This window comes from Fulmarus glacialis, unplaced genomic scaffold (genome assembly GCF_000690835.1).
Source record: "Fulmarus glacialis isolate BGI_N327 unplaced genomic scaffold, ASM69083v1 scaffold39228, whole genome shotgun sequence".
In the NCBI taxonomy this organism is placed as follows: domain Eukaryota; kingdom Metazoa; phylum Chordata; class Aves; order Procellariiformes; family Procellariidae; genus Fulmarus; species Fulmarus glacialis.
Window position 1 is genome coordinate 4,790 of NW_009228351.1, and position 21,431 is coordinate 26,220.

Genomic DNA, 21,431 nt, shown 5'->3' on the forward strand with positions numbered 1-21,431 from the left:
GTTCTTGCTTCTATGGTGTTACTGTCTTTTTGTGTCGTCAAAATTTTAGATATGTTTAAGAAGGGGTGTAACAGCAGCACAATGGCAAGGAGGGGGTGATTAATACTGCCTAGCTTTTCTACGTAAATTTTCATCAGTGGATTTGACTTGCTTTGTAAAAGAGCTTGCTTGCATATCCCTCTTAAACAGACATAGAGAGAGAAGAAGCAACCCATGTGTTCCAGATTGGAGAACAGAACTTTGGTATGGATTGAATAGATTCCAGGGTTATATCCATATTTTTCACCCTGTTTCTTATGTGTGGAATGGGTAGAAAAAAAGGATTGCTTTGAAAAACAATGTAAGCTTAGTTTACAGTTGCATCATATGTGTAGTTATGAAGTCAAGTTGAGATAATGGGCTGCAGTCAGTCATTTGATAAGAGAGCGCTCTGAATCATCATCTTTGCCCCTTCTTTGATGTAGTTTGTCCTCCAGGGCCATATTCTTAAGAGCCATCTCTTTTCACTTTTGCAGCTGGCTGGGAATCAGTTAGAATCTCTCTCTCCAAAGCTGTCCAGTTATGGCTGAATTCATTGTAAAAAGATGTTTGTTTTTTAGCTACAAGCGGTGAAATAGGTATATTTGAAGGATTTTGTCAGAGCTTGCTGTGGTTGAGGAATTGTCCTTATTAGAACCTTTTTCCCCTTGCTCTTGAACTTCAACATATTGACATAGTAAGTTATTGTAGTTCTTGCCCACTCTAGCATACTGTCATGGAGTTTAATAAAATTATGTCAAACAAAGTGTCTCCTTCCTTTGTAATGTCATGTAAAATTAATGTATTAAATTTCTGCAGCACAGTAAAATAACATATTTTCTTTCCTTCCATGAGTTGTTCTAGGCAGGATCCAAAAGTGCTGAGCAAGGGTTTTGTTCATTTTGGCAGATCCTGCTGTGGTGGGAGCTGGACAGACAGGAAATGCAGGCCTCTTAGCTGATTCACAGAACAAATTTGGCCTGTGATTCTTCTTTTGCTTAGTAGAGATGTCTTTCTGACTCGGTATAATTGGTGGTGCTCCTGGGTGTTGTGAAGAGGGAGGTACCAGTGTCTTGAACGTGTGTGAAGTAGCATAGCCTCCTGGGGGAGTGGCTTGACTGTTCTGGTTGTGTTGCACCACTGTGGGAGCACTGAGCAAGGAAACAGAATATTTTAAGGCTACTTCTTCCAGTTTATCTTATCAGGTCTACTGGACTGTTTTTCCCTTTTTGTCTTTTAGATTTGGCAAAGCCTCCAGTAAATGAACCAAGGGAACCGGAACAGTTTCTAATGCAGGCGCCCCAGGGAAATCCACTGCTGCTTTCCCACACCCTGCAAGAGCTATTGAGCAAGGATAGTGTGCAGGTGGAGCTTATACCTGAGAAGAAGGGCCTTTTTCTGAAACATGTGGAATACGAGGTTTCCAGCAAGGTAATGTGAACAAGCATTGGTCTTAGTGAGAATGTATCTTCTTAAGAATGTCTGTGCAGTTGCTGTTGGCAAAGTCCTGTCTAATTTGATAGATGTGTTGGGTGATGCTGGTTTTGAGTAGGCCAGTTGTATGGGCTTACTCTAAATGCAGTAGCACTATGCTTTCTTGACCTGGGCTTCTGCAGTGTGGAGTATCTTCTAACTGAGGTCTAATGGATGGTCTGCTAGTTTACTTGCTTGAAACCTGAGCTCTGTACAAAAGCAGATGTATAACATTGAAAACTGAATGTTTGCGTAACGGATTGGTGTAGGCAACTGGGTACTTCAAACTACTTTGAGCTAGTGAAGAAATTGTATTGGCAGTGCTAAACTGAAGTCCTTTATAAACAGAAAAGGTTCTGCAAATCCTTGTGTGGAGTCTAGGCCACTTCCAGTTTACTTGCCTCAATCCTGACCTGTAGGTTCCTCTCTTGCTTTAAGAGAAGATTGAAGATGATGTATCTTTTCCTATTTGTAGAGCAGCCAGTGAAATAGCTCTCCAGTAGCTTCTGTGTATTTTTTTCAAAAAGGAAATCTGTACTCTTCAAAGTAAACCATGAGTGATTTACATCTCCCAGGCCACCAAAACATCAGTTATTGAGTAGCGCTTAAATTGTTGTAGTCACTGTTGTACATATTCAGAGACACATTTGGGTCAGTTGTCTGTAGTGACGTTTGGGGCTTCAGATGTTTTAGATTGATGTCTGTAAGTCAAAGACTGTTGTAAGAGGGGAAAGGGCAGACACAGTGAACGCTTCCGTGGGCTTTCTAGGATTCAATGTTTATTTTTGCCTGTGATTTCAGGGCACAGGAGTCAGTGATCTTGGTGGTCTCTCTAGGTTTTGAATTCAGGAACCCGTTGCCAACTCCTTTCGGTGGCTGTCATCTCTTCTGTGGTTGTAGTTGTAGAATGATACTTCCTCAAAAAGAAGCATAGCTTGGCCTTGAGCTTCATCTAAGATCTGCCACACAAATCAACATCAGATTTCTAAGCGGACAGAGGGAGGCCCTAGGGGCTGTGTCCGTTGTGCTCCAGTTATATGCCTCATTGTTTTATTTTTGAAAATGCATAGTGCCACAATAAGTGGTGGATGATGTGCAATGCAAGCATAGTGAGAATGGGTATGGTGTTATGTAGACTTTCTTACTAGCTGCTCCAGTAGTTGAATCTGTAGTAATAGTCAGGGGGGTTTGTGGGTTTTTTATTTATCTATTAATTTTAAAGGATTTCTAACTCCTAAGTGTCTTGTTCTAGCTGCTACCTAACTCCTTTTGGAATGAAAAAAGAGTTTCTTTGGCCTCTTCTACGTATTGATCTAAGAAACGCAGAGTGAAGGACTAAGGGTTTTAAAGGAACTTTCAATCTTTGTTTATAGATCTAACATCAGTGAGAGGTCTCTCCTTCTCATGTGAGATTCACTTAAAACGTCAGTCACTTGCGCTAATACTTAACATGATCTAAGACTGTTTTGCCACCTTTGGATTTGAAAGTGATTTAGAGAAAGCTCCTAAGAGCTACAGCTCAGGGACTTGCAATACTTTAAGAAAAGAGGTCTTTAGAGCATGTTAAGAGTGTTGGCATTATTTCTCAATGTTCTGTCTAATTTGGAAGACCAGAGAGTTTGAGGGAGTAATGGTATGGAACCACGACAGATTTAGGGATATTTGTAATTTCTTGGGAAACCTTTTCTTCTCCATTTTGTAGTCTCTTTCATCTTATGTGTGAATGAAATCTGACTTACGTTTTTAACTGAAAAATCCTATTCTCAAAAGGACTGTAGCTAGAAGAATGCCATCTCTATTCATAATGGAAAGGTGGCTGCATTTGGAGTCTTCTTCCTCCTTCCCACCACAGGGCCTCTAAAGAGAAAAAATGTGTCACTTCTGCAGTCTCTGGGTCTGATTTCTTTATTTTTTTCCTTTTGTTTTTAGTGCAGCTGATAGGAAAAAAAAAATACAGAAATGCTGCTGTTTGTCCAGCCTGTGTATTGATTTATCCTCCCCCCTTCCTTAATTGCAGAGATTCAAATGCTCAGTCTACAGGCGATACAATGATTTTGTGGTGTTCCATGAGATGCTGCTTCAGAAGTTCCCATACCGTATGGTGCCGGCACTTCCACCAAAGAGGATGCTGGGAGGTAAACCTTGGTCTTTCTTTTGACTGGAGGGGTCGCAGTGCGATATGGTTGAAAATAAATGTTTAAGAGATCAAAAGTCTTTGCTTCTGCTTGGCAAAGAAACAACTTTGAGGTTATAATACACAATTTGGAGATGTGAATTATTGCCATCCTAGAAATTCCCTATAGGTAAGATATTAATGTAAAATTTCAGTGGGGTTTCTTTCTGTGGAAGTTCAGTATCTAATGACTTATCTGGTAAGATTTGAGTTGTAATTCTACACAAGAGCATGGCAGAGTTGCAGGTATTGTTTTTTAGGAAAATAGATTATGATGATGAGTGCTGTAGTGCTACAAGTGTAGAATCGCTACCGTACTGTTGAACAGCTGTAGTATGTATTGTAGTGTGTTGTTTTGTGAAGTGTTCAGAATAGAAAAAATTTCTGGAAGTCTCATTGGTTTTCTATAGCGAGAGAAGAGTAAAGATGAAGAAAAAAAAAAAGCTGTATTAAAAGGCTTAAAACTGCAGAGGAGTGACTCTGTAAAACCAGCAAAATTGCTTCTCCAGTGAGAGCATACTTGATCCTGTTGAGTTAGTGTAGGGTCCTGACCTCACACACACCTTAAAAGGACTAGTGAACAGTGATGTTAAGTGAACAGCTTCAGCACTGCCTATTATAGTATTACCTTGCACAGAAGCCTTATGATGCAGGCGATGGTAATTACACTTTCTCTGTTTATGTGCAAAAAGGTGTCTTTCTGGCAGAGGGACCAACTGCCTTAAAGTAGCTATCGCCCTTTTTTTTTCCCTGCTCTAAAAAGGAACTTGTTGATCTGCTTAGGATAGCAAGAAACTAAAAACTGAGGCTGGAATCAGAGTGTCAGTTCATTCAAGTATATTTTAGCTGTTAGAATAGAAACCAATGAAGTATCCCACAACTGAAAGCATATCAAAGCTCATTCAGGTATGTTTTTCACTAATCTGAAATACTGGCACTGGTTTTAAACTTTTATTATTTCAAATGTTGCATAACTGTATGAAATCCTGTCTTGTTTTCTACTTTTTCTGCAAAAGAACAAGCTTTTCACTGTCTTGTTTCCTGCCCGTGCTGCTAAGCTTAACACGTTTCAATAAATAATTTATTTCACTCAAGGAGTCCATGTATTGCTACAGTAAAGAGGAACTGGTAAACAGTGAGCAGAGCAAGGTGTATAGTGAACTGGAACAAAGCAAAATAATAGTGCTGAAAAGCTTCAGTGGTCATATATTCTTATGATGGAATGTAAGTTGTGAAGACCTTTCGAGGTTGCGAAAACCCGTCTGTTGAATTTGACCTGATGCAGTGTTCTCAGCCAGAATTTCCAGAATTTCCACTTCATGCAACACCTGTAAGCAAAGTGACCTTCTCTGATTAACCTTAGTGGAGAGAGGATGCTTGAAAGAAGCTACCAATACATATCATTTGTCAGTAGCTGTTCCCTTGTGTTGCCGATGTGTTGATATTTCTGTGCGTTCACTGGTGCATTTCTTCCCACAGATATCGTGTCTAAGAAAAAACTGATAGGATTAGTTCCCAGAGTACAGTCCTAATACAATCCAAAACTGTGTTAAGGCAGAGGGTGATGATTGCCTTTAGTCCAGTGACTCTGCCTATAGAAAAGCTGTGTAAGTCGTCTTTGTAGAAACTACAAACAGGAAAAAGGAAATTGTATGGGTAGTTCTTGTTTCTGAGTAGGTTAATGGACGGACAAATGGAATTGCAGGACACAGGATTTGACGGATTAGTATTGATGTGTGACTCTTGCAACCTCCTTAGTCCCAGAGCCGGATGAGCAAAGCTACGTGCTTTTTATACTTGGTATGCTCCTCTACTAAGTTACACTCTTATTTTCATGGCGGTCTACTTTCATCTGTCTGTCAGATGAAGAAAGATTGATAGTCTTCTCTCGTCATTTTGGAGGACAGCAGCAAACTGAGGCAGACCATATAGGAAGTGTGTAGATGACTTCAGAAATCTCCATGTAGGTTTAAGTATGAACAAACCAAAATCAAGATCTGCAACCCTAATGACTGAAAAATCATTTGATGGGTGATACTGTACATTATAAAGTGTCCATGCAGCCAGCAGACTCCCAACTTAAAATTGAGGCAAAAGAGTAATATGAAAGTGTTGTCACGGATAAATGCATTCCTTTAATTTTGTTCTGTGCTGCTTTCTTTTCCTTCAAGTTTATTTTAGTTTAATTTCTCATCTTTCCTGAAAAACTCCAGGATTTTTGATTTACTGCCTTACTGTGGTATCACCAGATTGAAATTCTTCCCGTTTCAGGAAGACAAGCTGAACTTTTTTAGGTTGACAAGTAAGAAATCTGGGTAGATGTACTGCAGGTTGCTGTGCAGGTCTTCCAAAGTGCTTTCTGACATCTTGCATGAAAAAGATGGGCACTGATTTTGAAACAAACAACTAAAAAAAAACCAAACCCTTTATTCTCCCTCTAGCCCCAAAATGCGTAAAAGTGTGGAGGAGGGACAGTTGAGGGTACAGCACGCTGAAGCTAGTTCTTCAGAATAGTGAGCAAAAACCCCGTAATTATTTGTGGGATGATCACTTTGCAAGTGGCAGTAATCTTCGCAGTGGCAAGAAGCAGCGTGTTGTGCTGCATTTCCCAGGAGTCCCAAACAGACTGAGATCCCTTCTGGGGACGAGCTGTGGAATTGGTTCGGAGGAAGAAGAATCTTTGTATGCCCACAGTTTTCAAGTGGAGGCTTCAGGCCTTAGACTTGGTTGTTTATCCTGCTTACCTCACCCACCCTGTGGAGATAACTATGCATAGATATATACGCTGGATTTCAGTAAGATGTAAAGAACCACTTGAAGGAATATTTGTTCTGGTGGTCAATCCAAAGATCTGTTTTAGGGAGCTGACAGACTACAGGTAATCATTCTTTGGTTTTGTTGCCGTGCTTTAGCAAGGGTTATAAGTACAAAGAAATTACTGGACTGAGTGCGTGCTTTCCTTTTTTTTCTTTCTGAGCAGCTGTAATATGTGGTGCATTAATTGAAATTTAATGTTTCTTCTCGTAGCTGACCGAGAATTCATAGAATCTAGGAGGAGAGCGCTGAAGCGTTTTATAAACCTGGTGGCTCGACATCCCCCTTTCTCAGAAGATGTGCTCTTGAAACTCTTTCTGTCGTTCAGTGGCTCAGTGAGTACTTGTTAGCAATAGTCTTGAGTTTGCTTATCTTCCTGTAACTGTTTTGCTGGGCACAGAGTTCAGAATTGCTTTTGACCTACACATGGTTGCTCCCTGTGATGAGGAGAATTTTCTCTCAATAGGTATTTCTATAGCTGGAAAGTGGAAGGCAATTTCACTCAATGCCAGGAGTATAGTATTTTGAAAATGGTAACTGTTCTTAGGGGAATACATATTATGCTTCTCCTTGAACTAAATCTAGCCTGGATAAAGCTATATCTGCTAAGTTGTGCCTTACTATTGCAATATATCTGAGACCTGTGTGAACTGCCTGTGCGTTACTTAGTTCTTTCATGCTCATTTGATTCTGTATCTTTTCCAGGATGTACAGAATAAGCTAAGAGAGTTGGTCCAGGGAGTAGGAGATGAATTTATGACCTGCAGATTAGCTACCCAGGCTAAGGTATGTCTATGAATTTCTTGCAACATATTATTCTGGTTTAAATAGCTCTCTCCTCCAGGTGGGTCAGTTATGGCATTTGTGGAGTGATGGAGACCTTAGGTACAAGAGAGTTGTTTCCAAAGTTTGAAGGACTCCTAGACTTGTAATTTTATCAAAAAGATCAAATAAATATTTGACTCTTAAGGGCCTGATATTTCTAGCTAAATGCTGGTTCATGAATATGATAAACAATGAGTCCTGCTTGGAACACATTTCTCAATAATTACTTGTACTTGGATAACAAACAAATGCACATACTGCACAATTTAAAAGCTAATATCTAGATTGATGTCTTCCCCATGTGTTCATGCCCGCACTCTGTCTGTCGTCTTCTCCCTGTCGGGGAGTAATTTGGACTGTTACAGAGAAGTTAGTTATAAGGTCTCCATATATCTGTTTATGCCAGTGATTAGTGCTATGGCAAGTTTTAAATATACATTCACTGTGTTCATTGAGCAATTTTAAAGCAAGTAGTTGTTCAGGTTCCTGCAATGCTAGCAGAAGGTTTTGCAACTGGAGCTTAATTCAGGCTTTTACTAGTGATGCACAGGTCAAAAAGAGCTGAACTTTCAGTACATGCTTGACTTTGCCAAGCTGGCAGTTAGTAGTAGCTTCAGATCAGAACCTGTGAGCTTGAAACCTCACAAACCCTGTTTTAACTGCATAGTAGAATTGCAGATTTTGCCAACTTTGTCTACACCCGGTATTTGAACCTCTTTCTGCCTCTGAAAATTAGGGGTATTTGTATGACATCTGACTTGGACACCTAAATTGTGAAGCTAATCTCTTCAGGGTTGTTATAGCATGGTGTGAGAGAGCAAGCGCAAGAGGGAAACCTGTCTCTCTGACTATATGGTGTGCCCACAATTAACGTATGTGAATGTGCCTCTGATTTGTCAACTAGTAATCTCTCTTGCACTTCTTCAGGACTTTCTTCCAGCTGACATACAGGCCCAGTTTGCTGCCAGCAGGGAGCTCATCAGAAATATTTATAATAGCTTTTATAAGCTTCGGGACCGTGCGGAGAGGATAGCTTCTCGAGCCATTGATAATGCCTCAGATCTTCTCATATTTGGAAAGGAGCTAAGGTAGGTTGGGAGGAAGAGGATTTGCTAATGTGAATGTTTCTACTGTTGTTTCAGAACTCAAAACTGTTGTAAGGTTTACCTGCAAATGGTGTGGTAAAAATGGTTATTTCAATGCATGCTGCAGGTCATAATAAAATTTTTCCTACTAAAAAAAGAAAATGCATGCTTTCCACTAAGGTTGCATTCCATAGAGCAAGAGAAAAGAAAATACAAATACCTTGACATTCAGGTACTGGTTTTATGGTCTCTTCCCTCAGTATATACACAGCTCTGCATTTGTGATTGTGCAGTAATAGCTCAGCCCTGTGAGCTATTTAGACACATTTGAAACTCTGAACTGCTCTCTGCAAATAAGTGTATCTACTTAGTGGAATTTGTCTCCTAGATTTGAATACTACTTATCTCCTCCTAGTGCTTTGGGCTCAGACACTACACCTCTTCCTTCCTGGGCTGCTTTGAATAATAGCACATGGGGGACTCTGAAACAAGCCTTGAAGGGTCTGTCTGTTGAATTTGCACTGCTGGCAGATAAGGCTGTGCAGCAGGTGAGTTCTTTACTTTTTTCTTTTTTTTCCTTTTGTAAAATGAAGGAGGTGCATTGCTGCCTTAAGTTTCATCTTGAATCATGAGCTCTGTGGACATAGGCACTTAAAGATTTAAGAGGGAGATTGTAGTCCAGACTCACAACCTCAACCACCAGCCTGCTTGTTCAAGCTTGAATGAAAAACCTGGACTATGTTTAAATGGGAAAAAATATAATGGGCAAGGGAAAGGAGGGAACAGCCTGCTTTCTTTTTTAATTTCAAGTGGTTACTGGACAAGTTAAGTTGTACTACTATACTGAGCTGCTCAAAAGTCCTGCGTTCTGTCTTATTTATCTGCTACAGACAATCCAGAAGAACTTACTTATGAATCAAATTTTGACATTCATGTACTTAAACATTACCTGAGAGTTGTTCAGACAGAAGCATCATATTCCTGTGTAAGTGTGCAGTGTGATAATGACTGTTAGAATAATGTGAGAACATGACAGTCTGGGAAGGAAAAGTAATAGTTTTGTCTTCACTTCTCTTCATCTCATTGTATTAAAATACTCAGCATGCTTTTATAGATCAGTCAGATTAGGTCTTTTTCTCCAGAATTTATGCTCCAGAGAGTCCTATTGATACAGGAAGAAAAGACAGTATTTAGTAAAATAAAAAAACAAGTAGTGAAATTTGGCTTGGTGTCTCATCTCTGCCTTCTGGTGCATGAACTATTATGAGGAACATGCAGGTATTTATAGCTTTAATGGATTAGTTATTTTGTAAGAAGGGAAGATGAAAGATTGGAGGAATCTGCAAGAGCAAGAAATTCCAGGCAGAGAGAGCTGAAAGGACTGACAGACAGGACTGTGAAACTAACTCCTCTTGTTATAATGATCAGTCAATTGGAAAAGCTGTTCCTGCTCCAGTCAGATCTTTGTTCTGCGTACTGAAGACTAAACACTCCAGTGCCATCTGAAAGATTTTTTTTTTTTTTGATGCAGTTGTGTAAGCATTGATGTGCCCTGGATAATACAGTGGAGGGCCTGCATGGTGTAAGGATGTGAACAACTGTGATGTTGGTTCTTGCCAGGCTTACATAAAATGTACTTTTTCCTTGTTTTGTAGGGTAAACAGGAAGAGAATGATGTGGTGGAGAAGCTGAACCTTTTCCTGGATTTACTCCAGTCCTATAAAGTGAGCTCTGCTGTTCTTCTGCCAATAAGAAAGTTGTTTAGAGCAAGCTTGTGCTCTTTGGAGGGTGTAACACCAACTGGATGGAAAACTGTCTGGGAAGCCAGTTCAGAGGCGAACTGGGCATCTGGCAGAGAGAGGGGAGTGGCTGTTGGCCGTAGCTAGCTCTCTAGCCTTACTGATCAGCTCATCTTCTGACGAGAATTTGCCAAACAGCAAACCCTGCAAGGAATTTAAAAATGTGACTGCTTGAACTATATGGATCAGCTAACTTTTTCCAGATTTGGCTGCTTTTGAGTCAAAACAGTGACTTAGATGGCTATTGATTTGTTCATGGAGACATGAGTTCAGTTACAAACGAAAGAATTTTTGTTAATACTAATCTTTTGGTCAAAGGCACTTTTTTAGAAGCTACTGAAACTGTACATGGCAGCCTGTCCTGACATTCCCAGGCCTGGACTGAAATAGAAGGACACTGGCAACCTCTTACCACAATTAATTGCCAGCACTTAATATTGAGAAGGACACAAAAGATAAGAGGCCTGATAAGATCCAAAATGTTGGCAGAAGTGATGCTCCAGATTGCCTCTTAAGCTCACTGGTCAGGGGCCAAGCATTTTGTTTCTTGAATTCTTAGCTACCAACATTTTTTTGACCCTCTTGAAAACAAAGAAGGAAAAATCTGCAGCGTAGAGTTACATAAAGCCATGTGTTTGTGTTCCTGATGTACTTGGCTTACGTGCTTGCTGTCTCTTAGCTTCCACTAAGTACCTGTTTTTTGCTTTCCTCATAAAGGACCTGTGTGAAAGACATGAGAAGGGGGTATTGCACAAGCACCAACGAGCATTGCATAAGTACAGCATGATGAAGAAGCAGATGATGAGTGCCACTGTGCAGAACAAAGAACCGGAATCGGTGGAGCAATTGGAGTCTCGGATTGTGGAGGTAGGGCAGATGCCTGGGAGAGCAAAGGGTAGTACTGGACTCCGATAGTGGTGCCGCTATGTAGCTCAGTCATATTTGCAGAAAGCCATTAGACTGAAAGGGTAACCTGTACTTTGGGTCATTTGAGCTACCTGCTGTGCTACGAGGAAAACACGTTGTTTTCCTCAACACTTATTACTGGCTCTTTGGCAATAAGTCATTTGCAGAGCTGTGGAAAGCAACAGTCTGCATGGTGGAAAGTGCAGTTGCTGTCCTATCAAATGGGTCCAGGAACTGCCTTTTTAGGTTTCTGGTGTGTGTTTGAATTGCTAGTATGGTGAGGGATGCTGTGTTCTCCTGCTGCAAGTGGACCTCCTTGGCACCCTCTTCCTGGCAATGTATTTCACAGAGTTCCTTTTCTTTCAGCAAGAAAATGCTATCCTAACTATGGAGCTGCGGAATTACTTCTCTCTGTATTGCCTGCATCAGGAGACACAGCTTATCCACATTTATCTGCCTCTCACATCTCACATTTTGGGGGCCTTTGTCAACTCCCAGATTCAGGGTCACAAAGAGGTGAGTTCTTCTGGACTGTATTCTTTTCCCCAAAATATGATGAGAATTTGGATGTATTTGTTTTCAGCCATGGGCCTTCCTCCTCTAATCATCTGTCCAGCTGGGCTCTTTCATAACTTCTTCAGAAGTCATCTAAGGTCTTTCCAGTTTGGGGTGAGGATCAGGGCTGGCCTCTAACCCCTCTAAAAACTGTATCTTCTTGCAGCAAGTTGCTGTGGTTTTCTCTTCTTCTCTCATCTGGAGATGGCCTTACCCTACAGGTAGTTGAAGACGACCCAACCACTAAATAACTAGCTATTCTGTAATGAATGATGTGTTTTTGCTAGATGAATCTCTTTTTTGTTGTGCTACACAGAAATTATGACAAGGAACAACTTCCTTGTTTTTGCTCTAAATCCAAGAGCTCCCTTTTGTTAACCCCTAAATATGACCTTCAGCATTCCCCATGTACAGACTTTCTTGCATTCGTTGTATTAGAAAAGTCTCTCCTCCTTCAGCTCCCTTCTTCCCTTCAGTGAAGGAATTTGACCAAGGTATGGGAAATCTCCCTTGCATGCGTGCTCAGTAAAATGCTCAGAGAGCTGCATTATAGCACCAGTCTAAAAGGGACAGTCTGGGTCCATTGGACTTCCCCAAAGTACTTCAGCAAATTTGTGTTGTGCTTTTGAGTACTCTGAAACTGCTGCTAAAATACAGTGTGGTGAGATGATTATCTACCATGTTGTCATGTCTGTTTTCTCTCCCTTTCCATTCACAGATGAGTAAAGTTTGGAATGAATTGAAGCCGAAGTTGAGCTGCCTCTTTGTGGGATCTAGCAATATGCCAACTCCACCATTGTCACCTCCAGAAGGAAACTTCTTCTCCAATTAATGCTCTGAGCATCTAGCATGGATCAAGAAGTGCAGTCAAGGAAGGGGTGGGACTTCTACCTCCAGATGTTAGAGTGAATCCTCCAAACAGCTATTATTTTTTATTTTTTTTAATACCGCTGCTTTGAGCTGCTCTCTGATTTAGACAGACTGGATGTGGGGCAGAACATATGGATATAAAGACAGTCTCTTAATTTTGAAATGCTCTGGGGCAGAGCTGATGTTCATTATCCTGCAGACACTCTTCATGGGGTCAGGATGTGACCTGGTGCAGTGAGTGCTGCAGTGTTGTTGCTGATGCCTCTGCATATTGTACTAGGAGTCCTCCGATAATGTTTATCTGCACACATGCTGATATATCTCTACACATCTCTGAAGTGCTGAGGTGAACAGGATATCTGAAGCACTTGCTTGTAGTAGAGATGGATTGCCTTTTAAGCTTGGGAGGGCCTGTGTTAGGGACATGTGCATAAGGAAAGCTGAAAGCCAATCCCCATCCCATTGATAGGTGCCTGGATTTGATTTCTTACTGCTAGACTATAGTGCAAAATACGTGAATGAAGTGGCTGGATTTGCTAACCCAGCTGGGTAGGGGTCAGTGCTGCTGTGTGACAGTAATTTTCCCAGTGAGGCTAGGCAGGCTGTATTGTCAGTGTGTTTCAGTTCACAGTTGTAGGGCAGCCTGGGTACTTGCTCATATTTTTCCCTTTGGGGCCAAAAGATGGCTGGGTTCAGGAACTCAGAGGAGTTTGCCTGGCATAAATGAGAAAATAATTGAATAAAACACTCCTTAATTGTAAACCACTCTTACTACACTAGCAGAACAGCTACAAGGTAGCTTGTTTATTTTCTTCTGGAGGTTCTGTCACCCATCTGTTGAGTAGCTGTTTAGGAGTATTGGAGAGCTGCTGACCCAAAGGCTGGTGTTTTCTTTGGTCTAATATCAGATGTTACACCAGCAGGCTGGGACACAATGCTGATAAAACTCATTAGCAAAAAATCAGTATTTATCAGGATGTTACTGTCATTCTTTTTTCTGGCTCTGGGTAGCATTGGATTGTGTTTGTGAAGGAGAGAAGACAATTAAGTGTCAGTTCTTTATCTCTCTAAAAATAGCATGGTCCTTGGTAGTGGGGTTTTCAGAATGATTTGTGTTTGTGATAAAGGGACTAAACATTCTCATGTTTCACTTTGTATCTCCGGTGACTTTCCCTCATGAGGCGAAGGGTAGGGGGAGGAGAACTTGCATGTCCTGTTACCTTAGGGGAAATTGTGCATATCCTCCAGAGAAACTGATAAGTGAAGAAACTGCAAATGTATGCAGCAAAACTCTATGTGAACAGAACTTCCCTGAACCAAACTTCTTTGGAGCCAAAATAGCTGCCAAAGGGGAATTTGAGACTTGGCTTCTTAGCATTTTCTTTGAGTGAGTAAAAAGGAAGCATATTAACAAGGATGAGCGCTCGCTGTCAAACTGGAACCATTACAGTATTTTCCCATTGGGGAACTTCCCCATTAGCAGGAAGTATATTTAAATCCTCCAATCACAAAGGCTTTTTTCTTTTTCTCTTTTCTCTTTTTTTAATTTAGAAAATTCAACAAAACATGAAGCTTCCTAGCCCAGGTGGAAATTACGGGTTAGTTTCTTCAGCTAGGAGCAAGATAAGAAGTTACTTGCCCAGTTTCATGAGACTGGCATAACCATTACATACACACCTGAAAATGTGGTAAAATGCACTTATGTGGGTGAACTTCTTGGGTGCTGGTCCTCAAGGAGTGTGTAGGGAGTCTATTTAACAACCTTGCTCAGAAAGCACTATTAAGAGCTTTTTATAGCAATTCAAATGTTAACTCTTTTCTGAGTCTTTCCTCCTGTGTATTGGCCTTGTCAGGTGAGACAGATTAACTGCAAATGCCTGTGGCAGATTTGATTCTCTCTCCTGAAGATTTCTAAAGTGATGCAGAAGAGATTCTGCTCACAGGCCAGAGCAAACTGGCTGGGGAGGGAAGTGTTTCTACAGTACAGTAACAAAGAAGATATTATCTCAAGAATGGCACAAAAGGTTTTTCTGCTTGACCTTTTATTGATTAGGAAGATAGTTTGTGGTTGAAGTGCAGAAAGTGTGTTTCTATATTTTTAAATGCTCTTCACTCCTAGCATCTTTAGAAGGTGCTAGCTGGTTATGGCCTGTCATTTGCTTAGTCTTAGTACCCATCCTCCCTCATTAGCCTTGTTTGCCTGATGTAGTGAACAGTCAAATTGAGAAAATACTGTATGTTTTGGGGCAAGATTGATATCTACATGATGGATCTTCTATGTAACTTGTCTGGCTGGGGTAGGTGACTGGGCTATGTTCTGTAGGAGCACTTGCAAAGTATTAGCCTGAATGGAACTTTGCACTTCTCACATTTAGGAAAAAGTTATAATTTTGGACTTTATTTAAAAACAAAAAACAAAACACAAACATCAAAACCACATTTGGGCTTTAGACTAACTCCTCTTTCCTTTCTCCTTCAAAGCAAGAATTCTACAGTCCAAATGCAGAGACTGTAATAATGATAAACACAGACCACATGACCTATAAAGAAACTGGAATTATGTTGTTTTGAGAAAACACCCATTCCTCCATTGTCAGCCCTTGCCTCTTTGAGGAGAGCAGTTTTGGGGGTGGGGTTTTCCTGTTTCGATTTTACTCTGTTCACCTAGTATTTTGAGAACAGAGGCCTAGTATTCTCTAAAGCTGATACAGCTAATGGCACTTTCAGAGTTTATTTCATACTGGACTGTCAAGCTTCTGTCTCATTCCTAAATACAGGCATACACTATTTCATACAACCCTTAGTTTGCAAACCTTATTTTTGGAAGACTGGTCAGTGTGCAAATAGCACTGTTATGTTTACCTCAATATGTGAGGATTTCCTTACTGTATTTGTTGAGTTTAGTTTTAGTATCTGCCAGACTTGGAGAGCAGCATCAAGTACATCTGGAGGAATGCAGCAGGGAATCAGTTGTCTGTCTACCCTAGTCAATGTAGGGGAGACAGTTCTAGTTACCTCCATGCTATCACCTTCTGCAGCAAACAGCCTAGCTATACACAAGGGTGAGAACAAGACTTAATGAAGTTGGTTCCATTGCTGGTAGCTGGGTAGATTGCGATAAACACTAAGCAAACCAGAAAACTGATTGAAGCACGCATACTGCCTATCCAAGAACTCATGCTCCTGTAAGATATAGCGCCAAAGAGTTAATGTGCCTTCTTGAATGGAAGCTTTCTGTGTATTGCTTGAGCTCATGGGGACTTCCATGTGTTCAAAACAGTAATGATAGAAAAGGCCTCCAGTCTCTCTGTCAGTGTCTCTCTTAAAATCTGTTGTGGAGGTACCAGAGTAGTAAACAGCTGAGAACCTGAAACTTTGCCTGAAAAATGTTTTATCAAAAGGGCTATATGTTTTTGTCACTCCTGGTCTTCTCTGCTTCAAGCTGTGAAGTGGCAATATACAGGCTTTTTGACCAGTATCATGTGTTGAAAGGCTTTCCAAACTATATTTACAATACAACCTTAATCTTTGATCCTTCTTTCCCTCTCTTTCCATCTTCCTTGCAAGTTGTTCCTCCTAAGTGGTAACATGTTTTCAACAGTGCCTTGCTGCATTCCAGTGCTTTTACTCTTCGACTTTGATCATTGCAAGAGTGTAATTCCTGGAATTTGTAACAGGCTAATTTACAATCTTCAGTTTGTGCTGTTTCCTAAAAGACAAAGATCACCAGCTGGGGACAGAACTTATTAAAACATGTCAGTCTCCACAACTGCAGCAGGAGCAATAACGTCACTACTCTTTGACATGAGCTAAAAGTCTGTGCTGGTGAAAGCATCTTTATAAAAGGATTGAACTGACTGCAGAAGAGGGGATAGCAAATAGAAGTGCAGGCCTGAGCCACACTTGTTCTTTTCCTACCTAAACTCCTGGAGGAACAGAAAGTAATTTGCTCGCTCTCACCATGCAATTTACAGTTTCCACCAGGAAATAAATCAAGATAACTTAACAGGTATTGGCTGCCAGTCATTCCCTTTTCACTCCCTTTCCTACCACGCAGTAAGGTCTTACATCCTCTTACAAGCTACCTCTCCCCTTGTGCTTATTTTCTCTCCTCTACTTGCCTCAAGTCATTCTCTCCATTAGAACAGCCAGAAACTCTTACTACTACGTCAGAAGCGGAGGCAAGTACCAAAAACTCTGTAAATAACTCAGTGTGCAGCACAGAAGGAAAAGGAAGAGTCTAAGGTGTTAACTCTTATCCTCCAAGTCTGAGCTGTGGCTTACTGAGTATATGAAGAAGGGCATTTTTGAGTGGTATAAATTATTCAGAACTGTTGGAGGGAGACAAGAAGAAACAATCTTGTTCAGAGGGTGTGAATTTTGCCTGCCTGGAATATCCTGTACCTTTGCTTTGCTCAAATAGCCTTATGTATGAAGCACTTTATCCAAATGCAGGAATTAAAGAACTATTGCTACAGCTGGTAGACTGGAAATGTTTACAGATCCTATATTACATTCCAAGATTCTATCTGTAAGTATTATATGTGTTTGTAAAAGTGTTTCAAAAAAAAAAACCCCAAAAAAACTTGTAAGAAGTTCCATATGTGATGTGTTATTTGTAGCAGAGTTTGATTAAGCTTTTGCTGCCCAGCATGCTGAGTTGGGCTGACCTGGATGCTAAACAGGTCACCTGCTACCTCCATGTGGCAAAGCCTGCAGCCATCGGTGACCGCACTTTGCAACATGGACTTGCTGAAAGTTGATTTTGTTCAGCATATTTTTTACCTGACATGTTCAAAACAATTCAAGTTCATGGCAGGAGCTGCAAGAGTGAAAGCAGGGCTCGAACACTGCCACACATCTACCTCTGACTTTTGTTTTCTTAACTCCTCTAACCTTACACTACCTTCAGGATTCTCCAGCTTTCACAGCGCTGGTCAAGCCTCACCTTGTCCCAGGAAGTAATGCTGAATAGGGAACTACATAGAAACTGGCGTAGAGAAGATAATTAATTCTGCTGCATCACACTCCACTCAATGTTTCTGTGAAAGGAAGCCAACTCCTGTAAAGGCCCTTAAACAGTCTAGAAGAGAGCCAGCTGTTTACAACAGAACAACACGTGCTTTTACTAAAAAATACTTTTAATCTTTTAAAAAACATTTCCAGCCATGAGGGAAAAGCCTAAAAAACTAGCCATCTACGAAGAAAAGGGTTAACACCAAGTTTTTAATAGTTGTGATCATGTAACCACTAAAGTATACCACAGCCAGGGACTTCACAGCATGGAGAATCTCATTACTTTTATTTCTGCTCTAAGAAACCCCCTTATTTTCCTTACTTCCCAGTGACCTGGCAAATAAGTCTCCTTTGCTGGAGAGTTGAGAAAGGAGACCCTTACAAATAGTACTCATGGTGTTCTAACCCTATGTGGGCAGCAGCACATGGGTTGAATGCTTCCGTTTTCTTAAACTTCCTCCACTTCTTTCAGGCTGTGCTCCAGGATAGTGTCTTGTCCCTGGAACTTAAAATAGCCACGAAACAACTTTTTCTGAAGCAGCAGGGGAAACCAATAGATATCATCTGCCCACATGTGATTGAATGGCACGTCATCCAGCTGAAACCACTGTGGACGCATTTCTGGTGGGAGAAAACAAAAGAACTTTGCATGAGACTTTCTCTTGGTTTTTTTGCTGCCTAGACTTTGAATATCTGTCAACAAGCAGCTTCTCTCTACAACCCAGCTGCCTCCTTTCTCAAAGGGATTTTGGCATGAATAGTTCTGCATTTCTTAAGAGCAATACTGTCCCAGAAAAGAACGAACATAATTCTTTCTCCTCCACTAGCTACCTACCATCACTTTCTGTTGGCTCTCCATGAAAATGATCTGCCCGGAAAATGTGAACTTCCATGAGTTCAGAGTTGCCTACAAATTCAAATGTGATCTGACCCATCTTCTGCAAGGTGTCCACAGTCAGTCCACTCTCCTCCAGGAGCTCCCTGCACAAGAAATAGACTTCTTCACATGAAAGCGAGCAGTGGGAGAACAAAAAACCAGTCATTAGCTTTACTCGCACATTCAAAACAATTCCAGTGAACCAAAGGTGAAAGCTGCACCTGTACAGCAGAGCAGGGCACAGCCTGCAGAGCAAAGCGGAGTTCTGGCTTGCACCAAAGTATTAGACTACTGACACCGCAGCGGAGCCATGTCAGACTGGCTCGTATGTTAGTTCAAGCTCCCAGAGGCGGGTAAGAAAATAGTCTATGTTGGAAGGGAAAGATTCAGGAAAATCGATTGTTCAGTAAAATTTACACTCCTTGCAACATGATGATCTTTTCTGAGATTAGAAGTGTGCTAACACTCATATGACTGTAGCTGGATGTGGCTTAAGAACTCTGAGATACACTTCATTTAGACAGGCAAAAGGCTTTGCCAACTTCAAGCTGAAGCTTTTACAATTGTGGGGAAGCAGGTAATAAATACTAGAACATCTTATTTGCTACAAAATCAGCTACTTCTGAGGCTACCTGAAGCTTATTTAGATAACACTACACACTAATGTGATTTGCACACAGAACGTTAGGAATACCGTCTCCCATTCAAATGCTGTATAAAAAAAACACAAAGCAATTGTGTAAACTTTCCATTTCTGCTCCTTGGAAGTACATTTAGCATAACGAGAGGCTAGAAGGCAAGACTTTTAAGAGCACTTTGAGAGACTTGCCAGACAGCTCTTTTCCATGCATCACCATGCATGGCTACTTGAAGCACATTCAATTACTTGCTCTGTTTATGCTATGCACTTAGGGCTGTTTTTATTTTTACCTGCCTCTAACAGAATCAGCACAGCTTGAAGTTAGTCATGTTTTTTCTAATGTACAAAAATAAGGAATACTTTGAAACAGTATCTTCAGTTAAGGTTAATAATTAATGTAGTTGCATATTTGGCAGTAACTTAACAATTTTAAAATGTAATGGAAATGATCTTTAAGGCTCCAGCTTTCTTTGGCATCAATTTCGTGGATCCCATCCTTCAAAATTATGTTCCAACTTAATGTCTTAGCTAATTTTAGTTTATCTTCCTGAGAAACTATCTATGTCTCAAATAGAGGCAGTTTTCCAGCAACAAAGCTAAAAATCTCATTTTACAGGCTGTGATAATTGAACAACAAAGCACAACACTCCTATGGTTCTCCAAGCAATTTATCTGTCAGCTGTTTGGCTCTGTATATAGTAAGTGGAAACATTACAGGTAGCAAACTAGAAATAATGCACTAGCTAAATGCTCCCATTACAAGACGTGCCACTGAGGAGCTGTGGCTGCCCAGGTGCTCACGGGAATGCCCAGGGGAGGATAGAAATCTTAGTGATTCAGGAAACTTTTGTTCACGTTTCAGCTTAATATTTAACTATCTGTGCTGTGAGGACACTTCACACCTTATGCCACTGCAAGCCCAACTGAGACAGTGCAACATGGAACCACAGCCTAATACCTCGACTCTGCATACAGAGCAGAGGTGGTGCAAGTGAAGTTTGATTTGGACTGTGTGACACTTCCTGGAGGAGAGCTGCACCCCGAGGCAGCACTCCGATGGTGGTGTTCCCGCCGGGAAGGTGGGCTACGTGCCTAGCTGGCCCTGGGGACTGCTTCCTGCTCAGCTGACCTCGGCAGGAATCAGTCGTGTCATTCTGCAGTAAACTACCAGCTACATCGAAAGGGCTGAGGATTGAGCTGTTCCACAGTCCACAGCAGCAGGCGCTGGCTGTGCTGTGGCATGTTACACTGAAATCGCTGAAACTTTTATCACTTGACATCCGCTTCAAGTTTCTAACTCCAGGCTAGCACAGGTAAACACGCTAGGAAATCAAATGCTAAATTACATCATTAGATTTACACCACAGTCAGTGGCAATGTAAGCCTAGCAAATGAAGGCCTGATTTAAGTAACAAAACTGATCTCCCTCCACTCTGAGATGATAAGTTACACAAAAAGCCATGATGTAAGCATCAGGTACGTTAATGCCATGCACTGCTGGGTGCACATCTGCATAGAGGACCCTTCTGTCCCCTGGATTAGCTCACCGCAGAACCCAGGCAGTTGCACTGGCACAGCTGAGGAGACAGTTCAGGGCAAAAGCTGTTAGGTAGCTGTCAAGCACACCAACGTTGAACTTCCTGCAGGTGTGAGGGCAATTTTGGGCATATATTAGAAAGTGAGGAAGTGGCAAAGCGTGGCTTTGTATCAGCAACATTCATGTAAAGAACGAGGTACTTGATTTTTAGAGGAGTTTAGCAATTCAACTGTGATCTGCTATTTCATTTTAATGACTAGACAGAAGAAAGAACTTCAAGAAACCAGTACTAAAACCTTTAAAAATGATACTGTACCTCTGTACTGATGGAATTCAATTCCCTAACTCAGCATTAGGGCTTAAAGGTGCTGCCATGCAGTCAAGTAATAATTTCTACAGTGCCTTTGATAAGGAACCTCTGAGAATTTTTAATATTTTGTCACTACATTTTCATGCAATACTAAAAATGCTACTGGAAGGTCACACCTGTTCAATAGCTTCAAAATTTAAACAGTAAGCACAATGGCATAAGTTATAATTCTGCTACACAGCTAGAATTAAACTCTGCAGCTTTCTGAACAGTGCAAGAACCTCTGCCCACCACTAGCAAACTAAGCCTCGATTTAGATCAGAGCCTGAGAGATGGGAGGGAGGATACTCGGTAACTTCCAGTTACTCATAGACTGGACAATAGTTAAAGATTTACAGATGACAGGCAACGAGGAGCAATCCCATTTCTTTGTACATGTGGAAGATCCCTCATCTCCAGTGGAGCAGGTGATTTTCGCTGTTCAGAGATGGCTCATGACTGCACTGGCAGGTCACACACTGGTTATGAGGGTG

At 41.1% G+C, this 21,431-nt stretch overlaps 2 protein-coding genes across 2 annotated transcripts in view; one reads left to right on the forward strand and one right to left on the reverse strand.

The window, feature by feature from the left end:
- The first annotated feature begins 1,263 nt into the window (after positions 1-1,263).
- Positions 1,264-12,567, forward strand: SNX8 (sorting nexin 8). The gene is made up of 10 exons (XM_009583452.1): positions 1,264-1,449; positions 3,509-3,626; positions 6,692-6,813; positions 7,184-7,264; positions 8,231-8,391; positions 8,804-8,936; positions 10,044-10,112; positions 10,905-11,054; positions 11,460-11,609; positions 12,367-12,567. The coding sequence occupies exons 1-10, from the start codon at positions 1,309-1,311 to the stop codon at positions 12,478-12,480; spliced, it is 1,239 nt and encodes a 412-aa protein (XP_009581747.1). The 5' UTR covers positions 1,264-1,308; the 3' UTR covers positions 12,481-12,567.
- Positions 12,568-17,668: 5,101 nt separating this feature from the next.
- Positions 17,669-21,431, reverse strand: part of NUDT1 (nudix (nucleoside diphosphate linked moiety X)-type motif 1) — a 4,039-nt gene continuing 276 nt past the window's right edge. The window contains exons 2-3 of the mRNA XM_009583453.1: positions 18,370-18,515; positions 17,669-18,155 (exon numbers count right to left, since the gene is read on the reverse strand). Coding sequence (XP_009581748.1) covers positions 17,983-18,155; positions 18,370-18,515 — 319 coding nt within the window. The 3' untranslated portion in view covers positions 17,669-17,982. The remainder of the gene's footprint in view (positions 18,156-18,369; positions 18,516-21,431) is intronic.